Genomic DNA, 13,904 nt, shown 5'->3' on the forward strand with positions numbered 1-13,904 from the left:
CCATCAAAAAAATGCTTTCCTTTTCTCATTCACGTTACCCAATGTTGTCATTGCTGGTTTGAAGCTTGGGAAAATTCAGTCTGTGGATTTATAGGAGCATCCAAGAAAAGCACTGGTTTTCCTTAGCTATCGTAAACTTTTAACAGCATGGTGTTCTGCTGGTACTTGGCACCACCCTTATATTTAAAAACATCAGCTTGCCTATGACTACTAAGGACAGCCTGAATCCCAGATCTACCTCCTTTGTGTGCACAGGCACTCCCAACACTGCAGTGGGTAGGAGTGTGTGTGTTTAGAAATCTGCTTTCTCAGGTGACTCAATTCCTGTCTTCTCAGACCCTGCCTATGGCACGACACTAAAGCATGAAAATTCCAAGGTTAATAGTACTTGCTTGGCTCACAAAATGCACTCTAGCTGCACTCTTTTCAAGACGGCCGAACAACTTGGAACATTTTGTTTTTCTTCACTGTAGTCCTTGGAACTTGCCATTTGATTCACAAGTGATTGGAGGGTTATGGCCAAACCCAGTGGGCCACGTCTTAGAGAAAAAACATCACACGCCATTGAATATGAAAGCAGGCACTTCAAACAGACTCAGGATGCCACACCTGAGACTGGGAAGATGCCACTGTTGACTAGAAATGGGCTTGTCAAATTTTCATGTGCACACAAATCACCCCAGAGGGCTTGTTAAAGTGCAGATTCTGACTCAGCTAGTCTGGGGCCATGCCCAACATTCTTCATTTCTCACAGGTTCCTCCCTGCTGAAGCTGATACTGCTGTTCCAATGAACACACTTTGCAAAGTACATGGAATTGACAAATGGTCCACTCCTATCTTTTCTTGACCTCTGATAGTTTTCCTTGTTGCCCAGTAGAAGCTGCCAGCATTCAAGTTCAGCTCTTCTCAGCTACAGATCCACATATCCCTTCGCATCATCCAGAGTGATCTTTCACAACCCCAATCTGTTTCCCATGTTTAAAAATGCTCCCTGGCAGACCAGGCATGGTGGCTCACATCCGTAATTGCAGCACTTTGGGAGGCCGAGGCGAGAGAATCACTTGAGCCCAAGAGTTAGAGAACAGCCTGGCTAACATAAGGAGACCCTGTCACTACAAAAAATTTAAAAAATAAAAAATGAGCTGGGTGCAGTGGCATGGGCCTGTGGTCCCAGCTACTTAAGAGGCCGAGGTGGGAGGATCGCTTGAGCCAGAGATTTCAATGCTGCAGTGAGCAGTGATTGTGCCACTGCACTCCAACCTAGGCAACAGAGCAAGACTGTTTAAAAAAAAAAAAACAACAACAAAAAAAAAAAAACAAAAAAAAAAATACTCAGTGGCTTCCCATGATTTTGAAGATAAAGTCCAGAATTCTTAAGGTGGCCTGGAAAGCCCTAGGTGGTCTAGCTCCTATATTACCTATATCCTCTAGCTCCTAAATAAACACATTTAGCTTTTCTTACTAACTTTTGCAGCAGTTTTGGTTCCTCCAGGATGAGTGCGTGATATGTGACTAAATTGCCCAGTGTTCAAAAATATCATGCACACTGTGACCAGAGGTAGCTTCTATACTGACATAGAAGGTACAGTGGAGAGTGATCCATTTATAGATGGTTGGATATCTACCACACATGCAATCTTAACCCTGAAGATAACTAGTCAACTAAGCTAGAATAAGCTCTACATCCAGCTGTATTATGTCCCATAAACTTTTCCGGTATTTTATGTCACTAGCTTCTAGTCATGTTGGCTGGCACAGTCCATAAGAGTTTTTATCTGTGCCAGTGGAGCAAAGATGGTGATTTCTGTTCTATAGGAGCTAGGGTTCCTACAGCCACAAATAAAATCATCTGCTGAAAACGTAAGAGCATTGGCATCTGCTGAGAGAGCATGATTCATTGAAGTGATCCCCCAAATTCTCGAGTTTCTGGTTTTCCCTGCTGTTGTAAAACTAGATCCACAGCATGAGCTATACAGAGTCCTTGAGAGATTTAAATTGGAAGGAAACTTTAGCTTTGATCTAGTATTGAATTTGGGATTGAACAGCATCATTCTTCTAACCCCACTTGTCTTTATGAGCCTGGGAGCAGCTGTGATATTTCTTTGGAATGCTCTAACCATTTGGATGAAAGACTGTTTGAAGTGGCAACTGTGGATTTGGAAGGACGAGTTCTATCATTAAAGGGCAAGTGTGCTACACCGTAACACCTAACCCTAACTCCAAATGATGAAAAGGGTGTGGGTTTAGTTTAAAAGATATATATTATATATATATATATATATACATAAATTCAGAGAATTAATGAACAGTTTTATCTGGTTATATGTCATTGTCACCACATCAGCTGTTTAAGTATTCTGGATACTAGGTCTTTCTGTAGAAGGACCCCTCTAGTATGAATTATTTGCCCTTCTGTCCTTCCCTGTCTGCCTTCACTCCCTTTCCACTGGCTCTGCAGGGGTCTGTATCTTTACCCCTATCATGCTGGACTATAATAATTGTGTTACTTGTCTGCCTGCAGTATTGGATTTATCTTGAAGCCAATAAAGGTATCTTATTTCACATTTGTATACTTGGCACCCAGTAGGTCTTCACAAAGTACTGAATTAATGAAATCCAACAGAAAATCCAGTTAGAACCCAGCTCACATTATAGAAAATCAAATATGTGACAATTCAAATGTATTCCAAAGCAGTGTTCTGTGATGATGAAATGTCCTATATCTGTGTTGTCCAATACAGTACCCACTAGTCCATGTGACTTTTGAGCATATGAAATGTGGTTTGTGCAACAGAGGACCTGAATTTTTCATTTTATTTAATTTTAAATAAATTTAAATAGCTACATGTGTTACTGGCTACCATTTTGGACCACACAGTCCCAAGGCGTCACATCTTTATCCTTTAAGGACCAGATACAACTTTGTTAGTCAGGAAAGCAGGCATTCATCTTTTTCTTAACATGATCATAGAAGCTGAGAATGTGGGGAGGCTGTGAATGATACAATACCCATGTCTGTTTTCTCTTTATAATGAGATACGTCAAGGCCAAGGATTCTGGTTTCTCTTAGCTTGGGAACCTGGAGAGAATTTGGACTTTGAGTTGCATTCCTCTCACCTCAGTCCCCAGAAAGTCATGTGACAAAATAAGATTGAGGTCTAACATCTCTGCTCACAAATCCCGAGTGTCTGAAGCTCTTTAAGATACTGACTTGCTAGTGAACTTGAACCATATTGTGCACTGGTTCCCTTTTTTTTTTTTGAAAAGGAGTCTTGCTCTGTCACCCAGGCTGGAGTTCAGTGGCGCGATCTCAGCTCACTGCAACCTCTGCCTCCTGGGTTCAAGCGATTCCCTTGCCTCAGCCTCCCGAATAGCTGGGACTACAGGTGCAGGCCACCGTGCCCGGCTAATTCGGCTAATTTTTTGTATTTTTAGTAGAGACAGGGTTTCACCATATTAGCCAGGATGGTTCCCATTTTATATAGTTTCCCCAATCCATTTCAGGGAAGTTGGTCTTCCTAAAAACAGCTGCTCATGTTTTGAAATGAAAGGAAGCACAGCTTTCTTATGAAGCCCTGATATTTTTTATTTTCCGAAGCTCTGATATTTTTTGTCTTCCGATGAACTAAAGAGAAATCTAGTAATGAGTTTTCATAGTCATTTTCCATAGGTTTAAGCGAATGCTAGTTTAAAAGGAATGCTCACTAAAATGAAAACATTCATCTATGGTGTTTTATGCTGGGTTGTCATTCCATAACCTAACTGTGAAGACCATTTGGGGGAATTTTTTTTTTTTTTTTTTGTCTGCTTAATGTGCTTGCCTGAAGTAATGAAGTGCCCTCTGATTGCTGTTAAACACCATAATGCGTTTAAAGTTCAATTTCCGCTTGACAAGCACTTTACTTAGCGGTCTGGATGAATATTAAACAGGGACGGAAGGTTAGGAGAGCGTACTTGACATTATCCCGAGGCCAGGCTGGGCCTTTACTGAAAGCATAAATGTCTCCAAACTTGGAAAGTGTCACCTGCTCTGCCCCTCGGGCAGGGTCTTTATGGACATCTCAGAGTAAAAGTTTATTTTAAAAATGAGGAATTACAAGTCTTCAATCTTTTCAAGAGGTTAACATTTACGCTGCTCTCGTCCTTCAATTCCACTTCGGATGGATGTTCCATTTTTGGTTTGTTTTTTTCGGTCTTCTGTCTTTTTTGCTGCGCTTCGCGGAGTACTTGAAATATCACGCCACCAGTTCTGGTTTCTGCTCTGGAACGTGTGTGTCGGAGGAAGGTGGAAGCCGGGGAGGAGGAGGACTGTGAATGAATTGCTTGAGCTGACTGGGCTGGAGGGAAGCATTTTTATTAAAAATTTGAGATAATTTCTGATGTCAACTTGAATGAAACTTGAGTGGCTCTTGGTGACCTTGTACTTCACTGAATTAGGGACCAAAATACCTGTGACCTTTCCAAAACAATCACCTTGCTATTTGTTTGAACTGGGCGACGGCATAATTGCTGTATCGGATTCTCCCAGTTGCCCAGGAGGTCCAGAGCTTGGGGAAAGCCGTTGGTTGCTACAGCAGCAGACGTATTGAAACCCCAGAACTGTGAGGCTGGAGATGACCTGACTGTTGTTTTTCTTCACAGAGCTGCAGCTTCACTGCTGTCCTCTTTTGACTGTGTTGGTGGAATGAGTGCTTCTCATAGGCACTTAAGCAGGACTGCCCCACCACTCAGTCAATCAGGGAAGCTCTAGAATTGTAACTACCTTATAACTCTTTGTCAATTGACTGCTCTGCCATTCGCTACCCTTCCAGATTCTGAGCAAATTAAGTTACATTTTCTCTTGGAGGCTCAGGGTCCTCACTGCAGAATGTGAGATCACGGTAACTACCACACTGGCCCTTGGGATGTCGAAGTATTAACCATAGAGCATGAGAGGGGAGATGGAATAATTAAAGCCTTCTCTGTGAATATGTGGTATTCTTGAAGACCAGAGGCGTTCTTGCCCATAATGGCTGTATTTTCTCTCCTTTGGGTCCAGGCTGCTTTGAATGCTGCATCAAGTGTCTGGGAGGAGTCCCCTACGCCTCCCTGGTGGCCACCATCCTCTGCTTCTCCGGGGTGGCCTTGTTCTGCGGCTGTGGGCATGTGGCTCTCGCAGGCACCGTGGCGATTCTTGAGCAACACTTCTCCACCAACGCCAGTGACCATGCCTTGCTGAGCGAGGTGTAAGTATCTGGTTCCCTTTAAAAATGTATCTAAGGCCTGGCCTGGTGGCTCATGCCTGTAATCCCAGCAATTTGGGAGGCTGAGGCAGGCAGATCACCTGAGGTCAGAAGTTCAAGACCAGCCTGGCCAACATGGTGAAACGCCACCTCTACTAAAAATACAAAAAAAATTTAGCTGGGCATGGTGGTGTGTGCCTGTAATCCCAGCTACTTAGGAGGCTGAGGCAGGAGAATTACTTGAACCCAGGAGGTGGATGTTGCGGTGCACCAGGATGGCACCACTGCACTCCAGCCTGGGTGACAGAGTGATACTTTGTTTTTTAAAAAAAAGTATCTAAGATGCAACCACCTCATGATGTTTTTCAGAAAGACTACAGTGTGCTCTCCTGGCAGAAAATGAATGCTTTTACTTAAAGTTCACTTCATGCAGATAGAAAAAGGTTCATGAGAGAAGGAAAAAGAAAGGGCCTAGAATGTGGTAGATGTTTAGGCCCCAGGGTGGAATGTTACTTGGGAATGTTGGGAATGGCATGGTATGCACACAGGACACTTCACACATGGTAGCTGTGGACATGGGGGGCTGTGACATGGTGATAGGTGATGCTGCCGATTGTCTCAACAGAGTTGTATTGTTCCCAAGTAACAGATGCCTCTGGCTTTCTCCCAGGAAGTGACCATCTCTGGAATGGTAGGAGCCCTGTTAAGGACTGACCCCAACTCTAAGCCTCCAGGAGCAGTATTTTAACGTTAACTCTTCTAGCAGAGGAGCAGATCCCAGGGCATCCTCCATTGCAGAAGAGAGGAAGGTCCAGGGGTTTAACAGCAGATCTCTGCCTTTCTTTCAGGAAACATTCTCAATGGAGTCACAGTGACTCCCATGCATAGATTCTCATAACTGTGCAAGCTCAGCAGCAAACTACTTATTTTCTTCACGTCTTCCCCTTTCTCCATTTCCTTCACCGTTTCTTTTTCTTCCCTTGAATCTCAAAGTTCTAGTGTTTATGTGTCATGATTATAAGAAGCTTCTTTACCAGACTGAAAAAAAGACATGAATGAATTTTTATGGAATGGTCATGGAGTCATGTTGGAGACTCTTCAGTCCTTAGGGAATTTTATTCTTTCTTATCCGTTCACAAATGACCTCCAAAGAAATGAACACAGGTTGGGGAGATTATAAGGAGGGCTCAAGCAGGACAAGGGACTCACTGAGTGCCAGCTATGTGCAAAGAAGAAATGTATACCAAGACTGAACCTGGGAAAGGTGTATTGATTTAATTAGGTAGTGATCTCAATCTGTGGCTCTCAAACCTCTGAGAAGCTTTAAAAAAATCCCCATACCTTACCCCAGACCAATTAGGACATAATCTCTGGGGGTGGGATCCAGGTACCAGTATTTTCCAAGCTCCCCAGGTGATTCCAATGGGCAGCCGAAGGCTGAGGACATGTCATCCATCTTCGTTAGCTTTTGTGAGACAAACTGCATTGTGAATTAACTTTCTGTATCTTAAACTTACTCAACCTACTACTACTTGTGTGGTGGGAGTCACAATGCAAAAAACATCTCCCTAAATTACCCCCTAAAGAAACCCTGAGTGCCTACTTAGGGGTTTTATCAGAGTGATATGAACCACTAGGCCTAGTTGGGAGGCATTTTGATAGGGCAGAAAGAACATGTTGTCATGGACCAGGGTTCAGATGCTGGCTTTGCCACTAACTGTGTATCCTCTGATGAGGAGCTTAACTCCTCAATGCCTGTGTTTTACTTATGTGCAAAATGAGGATTCTAACCCTTGCCGCCCAGGACTCAGGTAAGGATTAAAAGATTACAACTGGATGCTGCCCTGAGCAAAGGAAACATCATTCCCACCTTGGAAGGAAGGCCCATGTTGCTGGGACATGGGCAGGGATGCCGCCCAGGATGCCCCACAAGTACATCAAAGCCATCAGTGGGGCGAGTGATGCGCTCACAGGAACATCCCCCTCATGTCCTCTCTCCAGCGTCCAGAAACATAGTCACTACCAGGCAGTGAATTTAATGGTTCAGGATCTCTTCTCTTTGTAGGATACAACTGATGCAGTATGTCATCTATGGAATTGCGTCCTTTTTCTTCTTGTATGGGATCATTCTGTTGGCAGAAGGCTTTTACACCACAAGTGCAGTGAAAGAACTGCACGGTGAGTTTAAAACAACCGCCTGTGGCCGATGCATCAGTGGAATGGTGAGTGTGAACCTCTGATAACAGATTGTTTGATTTACAACCAGAGCCATGCCTTGATGTATTTCCTTGTATTTGGCAAAAGCTACCAGGTATCGAGCATGGATGGAGGGTCCATGACACAAATATTGGCCTTACCAATTTAGAGTTAGGACTATAAAAACCTTCAACATGTTATTGATAGTAAATTAAAATCTATGGCTGGTAGAAATAAATCAAATGTTCTCATCAGTGTAAAAGTGAAAAGGGTGCTGAAGATTTTTCAAATGCCAGGTTCCCACTATAGAAGGAGATAACTTTCATGTGGTCTCAGTGCTCCCCTTTGGTTGTCTTTAAATATGGATCATGGCCATAAAGACATACATGGACTATGGAAAATCGTCCTGATCCTTCTGTAAATACTTACCAGCACCTGCTGTACAGAGCGCCTATCTGGGCTTTGCTAGCCACTAGAGATGCAAAGATTCAAACACAGCCTTCTTTCTCAAGCAGCTTATAGTCTTAAGACAGGGGTTAGCAACTATGGACTGTGGGCAAAATTTGGCGTACTACCTGTTTTTGTACAGCTCAAGGCTAAGATTTTTCTTTTGAGATGGAGTATCACTCTGTCTCCAAGGGCAGTGTCACGATCTCCACTAACTGCAACCTCTGCCTCCTGGGTTCAAGCGATTCTCCTGTCTCAGCCTCCCGAGCAGCTGGGATTACAGGCGCCCGCCACCACTACCTGGCTAATTTTTGTATTTTTAGTAGAGAAAGGGTTTCGTCATGTTGGTCAGGCTGGTCTTGAACTCTTGACCTCAGATGATCCACCCGCCTCAGCCTCCCAAAGTGCTGGGATTACAGGCGTGAGCCATCATGCTCAGTCAAGAATTTTTTTTTTTTTTTTTTTTTAAGACAGGGTCTTGCTCTGTCACCTGGGCTGGAGTGCAGTGGTGTGATCATGACTCACTGCAACCTCTCACCGCAACCTCTGCCTCCCGGGCTGAAGCAATCCTCCAGTCTCAGCCTCCCGAGTAGCTGGGACTATAGGTGCACTCCATCACACTCGGCTAATTTTTGTATCTTTTGTAGAGACAGGGTTTCACCATGTTGCCTAGGCTGGTCTCGAACTCCTGGCTCAAGCTGCTTCCCAAAATGTTGATTATAGGTGTGAGCCACTGTGCCTGGCCAAGAATGCTTTTTATATCTTTCAGTGGTTAGAAAAAATGAGTATTTCATGATACATGAAAATTATAAGAAAGACTAGTTTTGATGATCCTAAACAACGTTTGATTGGCACATAGCCATGCCTATTCATTTGCACATTAGCTATGGCTGCCTTCATGCTACAAAGCATGATGCAGATTGGACCAGTTGCCACAAAGTCCATAAGTGACCTGCAAAGCCTAAACGGTTTTCTATCTGGCTCTTTACAGTAAGATAGCATTTGCTGACCTCTGGTCTAGAGGATGACAGATCTTAATGGGTCATTAAAAAACAGGGTTCAGAAGTGCTTCATCACAAAAGAAAATGGTCCTTTTCCAAGAGGAAAAGGCTCTCCATTGAGAGCCTAGGAGGGGAGGAGGGGAGAAGTATTTATGGAGTTTGATTTTTGGCACACTGAATTTCAGTTTCTAAATGGAATTGGCAGCCTGGTGCGGTGGCTCACGCCTGTAATCCCATCTCTTTGGGAGGCCTAGGCGGGTGGATCACCTGAGTTCAGGAGTTCGAAACCAGCCTGGTCAACATGGCGAAACCCCATCTCTACTAAAAATACAGAAATTAGCCAGGCATGGTGGCGCATACCTGTAGTCCCAGGGATGTGGGAGGCTGAGGCAGGAGAATCACTTGAATCTGGAGATAGAGGTTATGAATGAATGTAACAGTTTTTCCAAGGACAGCAGGGCTGCAAGAAGGGGACTGCAATGTGGGAAACTCTCCTTTGGAGTCCACAGGCCTGGCCACGTCACAGGGGCCTTTTCCTCAGCCCCTCCCCGGCTCCTCCCCAGCCCCTCCCCAGCCCGGACTGTCCTTTTTGCTCTCTCACATCAGCCGCGGGCCCAACTCCACAGTCTCTGTTCCACACCACACCCGCCCCTTCCAGAAGCAGCACCCCCAGGAAGTAGTTGAGCAGAACATCATCAGCCGCATGGATCCAGATGCCAATCTTTAGGTTTGTCCAGAATGACCATTTGTGGGACTTCAGAACGGTCCAGCCGGGCTTAAGCTCACATGCCCACCTACCCTTCTCAAGGATAGATAATAGTCTTGACAGATAGTGTCATTTGATGTGATTTCAGAAAACCATGTTCTGAAAAGAAACTACCTACAAGGATGAAACCCATCACTCCAATTGCTGAACGATTTAGTTCTTTACCAGTTTGGACCTCCCCAATCTCAAATAGGATCCTCATTTCATGTTGGTTTTTTAAGATTCAGTTCATAGAACAAAGGAGTAAATTAATTTATGAGTTTCCGAGTAAATCATATTTCAATAAAGCTGTTAAAAAATACAAAGAAGAGACTACTGTACAAGTCAGGGGAATGGTTACTTTTGTGGGGGAAGGAGGCAGCTGTTAAATAAAATGCCTGTGAAGAGCAGAGGGAAAATAGCCACAAATAGTGGGAATCCTCCTCCAAAGGAAAAAAAGAAAAAACACCCCTCACAGCTTTAAAATGACAGCTTTCCCCTCACTTCTACCCATCAAGTTTCAAAATAAAAGAGGTCTAGTTTCCACAGCGCACAGCATTAAGTCATCCACTGCCTGATGTTTAACATTTTTGGATCCTTTGAGCATTGTTCGGGACACAGTACATGGTGGAGAGGAGAGGAGCTTCTACTTGAGCCAGTGGCACTTCACCTAGAGATAGGGACACCATGAGGGATCCCCAACCCACCTAGCATGGCCTGCTTTTAGCTCTTACGTCAGATTTTTTTCGAGAAAGTCCTGTGAACCCAAAAGTATCTGAAACAGGTATCAGCCAATTTAGAAAGTTTATTTTGCCAAAGTTAAGGATGTGTCCATGACACAGCCTCAGGAGGTCCGGACAACATGGGCCCAAGGTGGTCGGGGCACAGCTTGGTTTTATACATTTTAGGGAGACGTGAGACATTAATCAATAAATGTAAGATGTACATTGGTTTGTCCAGAAAGGTGGGGACAACTCGAAGCAGGGAGGGGGCTTCCAGGTCACAAGTAGGTGAGAGACAAATGGTTGCATTCTTTTGGGTCTCTGAACAGCCTTTCATTGAATATACAGTTCACATGGGAGAGGAAGGTAGAGGAATAGTCACTTATAGCTGGTCTGGCTTGTTGAAATGACAGGGGAGAGGAAGTAGTCAGATATGCATTTGTCTCACATGAGCCTCAGAGGGATGACTTTGAGCTCTGTCTGTCGTTTGTCCATGAGGGATTTCCCTGTGGGCTAATTGTGAGGGAAGTATGTAGCTTTATCTTTGTGCTATCTTGTTTAGGGATAGAATGGGAGGTTTGCCTGTCGCAGTTCCCAGCTTCACTTTTCCCTTTGGCTTAGTGATTTGGGGGTCCAGAGATTTCTTTTGCTTTCGCAGTCCTGTGTGGAAGGCTTGTGCCCAGGAACTCACTGAGGAAGCAGCTCTAGACGCTGGAGGCCACCATGATAGGGCCAGCCCGCAGCAGGGCCCTCTGGTGGGGGTATAGTGGCCTTCCGTCTGGACTCCTGGCCTCTGACAGAAGGGAAGGCTCACTGAAGCCAAGAACCAGCAGCTCCCTCCTGCTCAGGTCCTGTTTTCTTTTGAAGGGAAAGAAACCTAGTCTGGAGCAGCAGTGGGAGGAAGTGGGAGGTGGAACTGCTGAAATCTGCTTCTCTGAATATTTTTGGAGATGCAAATGCTTCCTTGCAGTGAAAGGGAAAGTGTCTTGTTTCTGCAGTTTCCTGGCATTGTGACCATCAGGAGGTGGCCTCCAACTACCCAGGTATCTCCGGCGGCGCAGAAAGTTAGTGGGGACCATCAGGTCTCCACCATCAGCTTCAAAATAGAAAAGCCAAACTAGCACTCCACACCCTCGCCCACACCCTCTGTAGGCGCGCCTTCTGAGAACACAAATACCACGTTTTTGAGGCCACCTTACAAAGCTCTCTGAAAAGTGGTCAAGGCAGAGGAAAGCCAAGCAACAGGATTCTATTCTTCCTGGAATCGCCCATGACAGTGTGTGGGTGAACACCTGAAGCTTTTTCCCTAAGCCACTGCTTTGCTTGCAAAGCTGCTGTGAATCTTAGAGACAAAAGAAAACTAGAGGAAAATGAGAATTTTATAGATCGTGCATTAAGCTTGTGTTCGCGATTATTTGAAAGTTTTGGTAATTTTGCAGAATCAGGAAACTAGAGAAGTTCTTTTTGAGAGAGGGCTTCTTGTGGCAATTGCTATTCTCTGTGAGCCAACCTGTTATGAAAAATAAAGGTAACATTTGAGAAATTAATATGAAGTTATAATTCAGTGGTATATGGAATGCATCCAGAATCTATCCCATGTTATGTAGGATGTTCTGCATTTTCAGAACGGATATTTAGAAAGAGCACCTCTTGAGAGGCTGCCATTGATCAGCTCTGTGTCCTTGGACGAGTGAGATCACCTCTTGGGGTCTCCTGTCCTTGTTAGTTAAGGGTGACCCGAAAGGCCCTGACATTGCTTCAGGCACTCCAATTCTAGATCTTCTAGCTCTGGGGAATGTGGCTGGCTCTTACTTCCCCTGCTCCCTTGTTGGCTCTTCCTTCTTGCTGCCAATGCCGGGGTGAGGGTCCCCACAATGTGTTCCACAGGTCAGTATTGGGCCTGAAAATGCACAATCCTTCTACTCAGGGGACACATCTGCCTGTTTCAGTGATGACTGTCCTTCCTCTCATTTTGGCCTAGTTCGTTTTCCTCACCTATGTGCTCGGAGTGGCCTGGCTGGGCGTGTTCGGTTTCTCAGCGGTGCCCGTGTTTATGTTCTACAACATATGGTCAACTTGTGAAGTCATCAAGTCACCGCAGACCAACGGGACCACGGGTGTGGAGCAGATCTGTGTGGATATCCGACAATACGGTACTTCCAATTCACCCCTCCCCCAATTAATTCATTGTCCTCTTATGCATATGTCTGGACCTAATTATTACATGAGCATCCTTTTAATTGTCATGATCTGTTTCATCCCTTCTATCAGAGTAATTTTATACTTTTCCCTTCAATATGCTGTTTTCTGGGTGGAAACATCAGGGAGGCTTTTAGCTTGCTAGGTGTCAAGATTTCGTTAGGTTTTCATATTAAGTGTGTAGTAAAAGAAGCTTTTCATAATATGAAACTACTTTATAATGCAGTTCAATCAAAAAAGACTTCTGGATCTCCACTATAAAAGATTATATTTTTTCTTTATTTTCAGTTTTATAACATCCAACTTTCCATTCAAAATAATATTGCACACATTGTGTAATTCAATTAATTTGCACATCCAACTCCTCAAATCTGGTCTTTTTAAAATGACTAACTGCTTAAACTTCATCTGTACTGAAAAATACATTAGATCCAGACATATTTTAAAGTCATCAGAATATACTCTTTAAAAAATCATCGTCAGCTGTTGGAAACGAGTTCAAACATTTTCTAATGAGTGAGATCCTTACAATAGGGATCTAAGGTTGGTTCACTGTGACAAGCCCCAGAAGAGACCAGTGGCTCCTCCTGTCAATTAATTTGGGACTTGACTTTGCTGCTGAGTAAGAGAGGGCAGCATCCTAAGGGAGGAGTCTAATTACTGCTTCCAGCCACGATGGAAGGAAATCTTTTCCTGGCAGAAACAACCAGGGGGTGGGGGGGAAAGCTTTCATCAGAATTGAAGAGGAAATGACTGTCCTTCCAGAGCTTTTCTGAAGAGAGATGACTATTTCATTTCTGCTGTTTTTCTCATGTGGCTTAGTCTCAACATCTTACCTTACAACACAGTACTACATTTGCTTGAAACTATCCATCAGACTAATCTCTTCTCACAACGACCAAGGCTGAACAACACTGTTCTTTATGATAGAGCTAAAAACGGAGCCTAAAGTTGGCTGTTAAAGTATTTGTAAATGAATATCTAAATGTATATCATTCCCCTATTCCTTAAAAATAAGTGTTTTGCCACAAATTTTTGGTAATCAGCAATCATCTTTTTAAATCCTCTATATTTGCCTATTTATTGTTATAGTTAATGGTTTCACTGACAATTTGGGGCAATTTCCCATGCTTCTGAGGTATAAAGATGTACTCTTGGCCCGTGTCAAGGATGAAAGGAATAAGGACTTTTCTTCTTCTAACACTCCTTTCCTTACCTCCTAGGAGTGTTTAAGCACAAACTTATGCATTAGAGGGGAAAAAAAGCAGCAGCCCGTTGGACAGTTGTCATTGCAGAGGAGCCTCAGGGTTACAGTGAGAGAGAAATCAGACTCTGCTTGTCCCACCCTCTAGGGTAAAGGACAGTAGTGTT

General features: G+C 44.0%; 1 protein-coding gene and 1 long non-coding RNA gene across 9 annotated transcripts in view; one reads left to right on the forward strand and one right to left on the reverse strand.

Moving 5' to 3' along the window:
* Positions 1-13,904, forward strand: part of GPM6B (glycoprotein M6B) — a 183,055-nt gene that overhangs the window by 153,276 nt on the left and 15,875 nt on the right. For all 8 annotated transcript variants that reach the window (XR_001889615.1, XM_017895279.1, XM_017847049.1 and 5 more), the window contains 3 exons: positions 5,040-5,226; positions 7,289-7,445; positions 12,316-12,487. Coding sequence is in view for 7 of the 8 variants with exons in the window: in XM_017895279.1 (XP_017750768.1) it covers positions 5,040-5,226; positions 7,289-7,445; positions 12,316-12,487 (516 nt within the window). In the remaining variant the exon portion in view is untranslated. The remainder of the gene's footprint in view (positions 1-5,039; positions 5,227-7,288; positions 7,446-12,315; positions 12,488-13,904) is intronic.
* Positions 10,578-13,904, reverse strand: part of LOC108513123 (uncharacterized) — an 11,815-nt gene continuing 8,488 nt past the window's right edge. The window contains exon 3 of the long non-coding RNA XR_001880869.1: positions 10,578-11,844. This is a non-coding gene — a long non-coding RNA (uncharacterized LOC108513123). The remainder of the gene's footprint in view (positions 11,845-13,904) is intronic.

This window comes from Rhinopithecus bieti, unplaced genomic scaffold (assembly GCF_001698545.2).
Source record: "Rhinopithecus bieti isolate Rb0 unplaced genomic scaffold, ASM169854v2 scaffold_62, whole genome shotgun sequence".
NCBI classification, from domain to species: domain Eukaryota; kingdom Metazoa; phylum Chordata; class Mammalia; order Primates; family Cercopithecidae; genus Rhinopithecus; species Rhinopithecus bieti.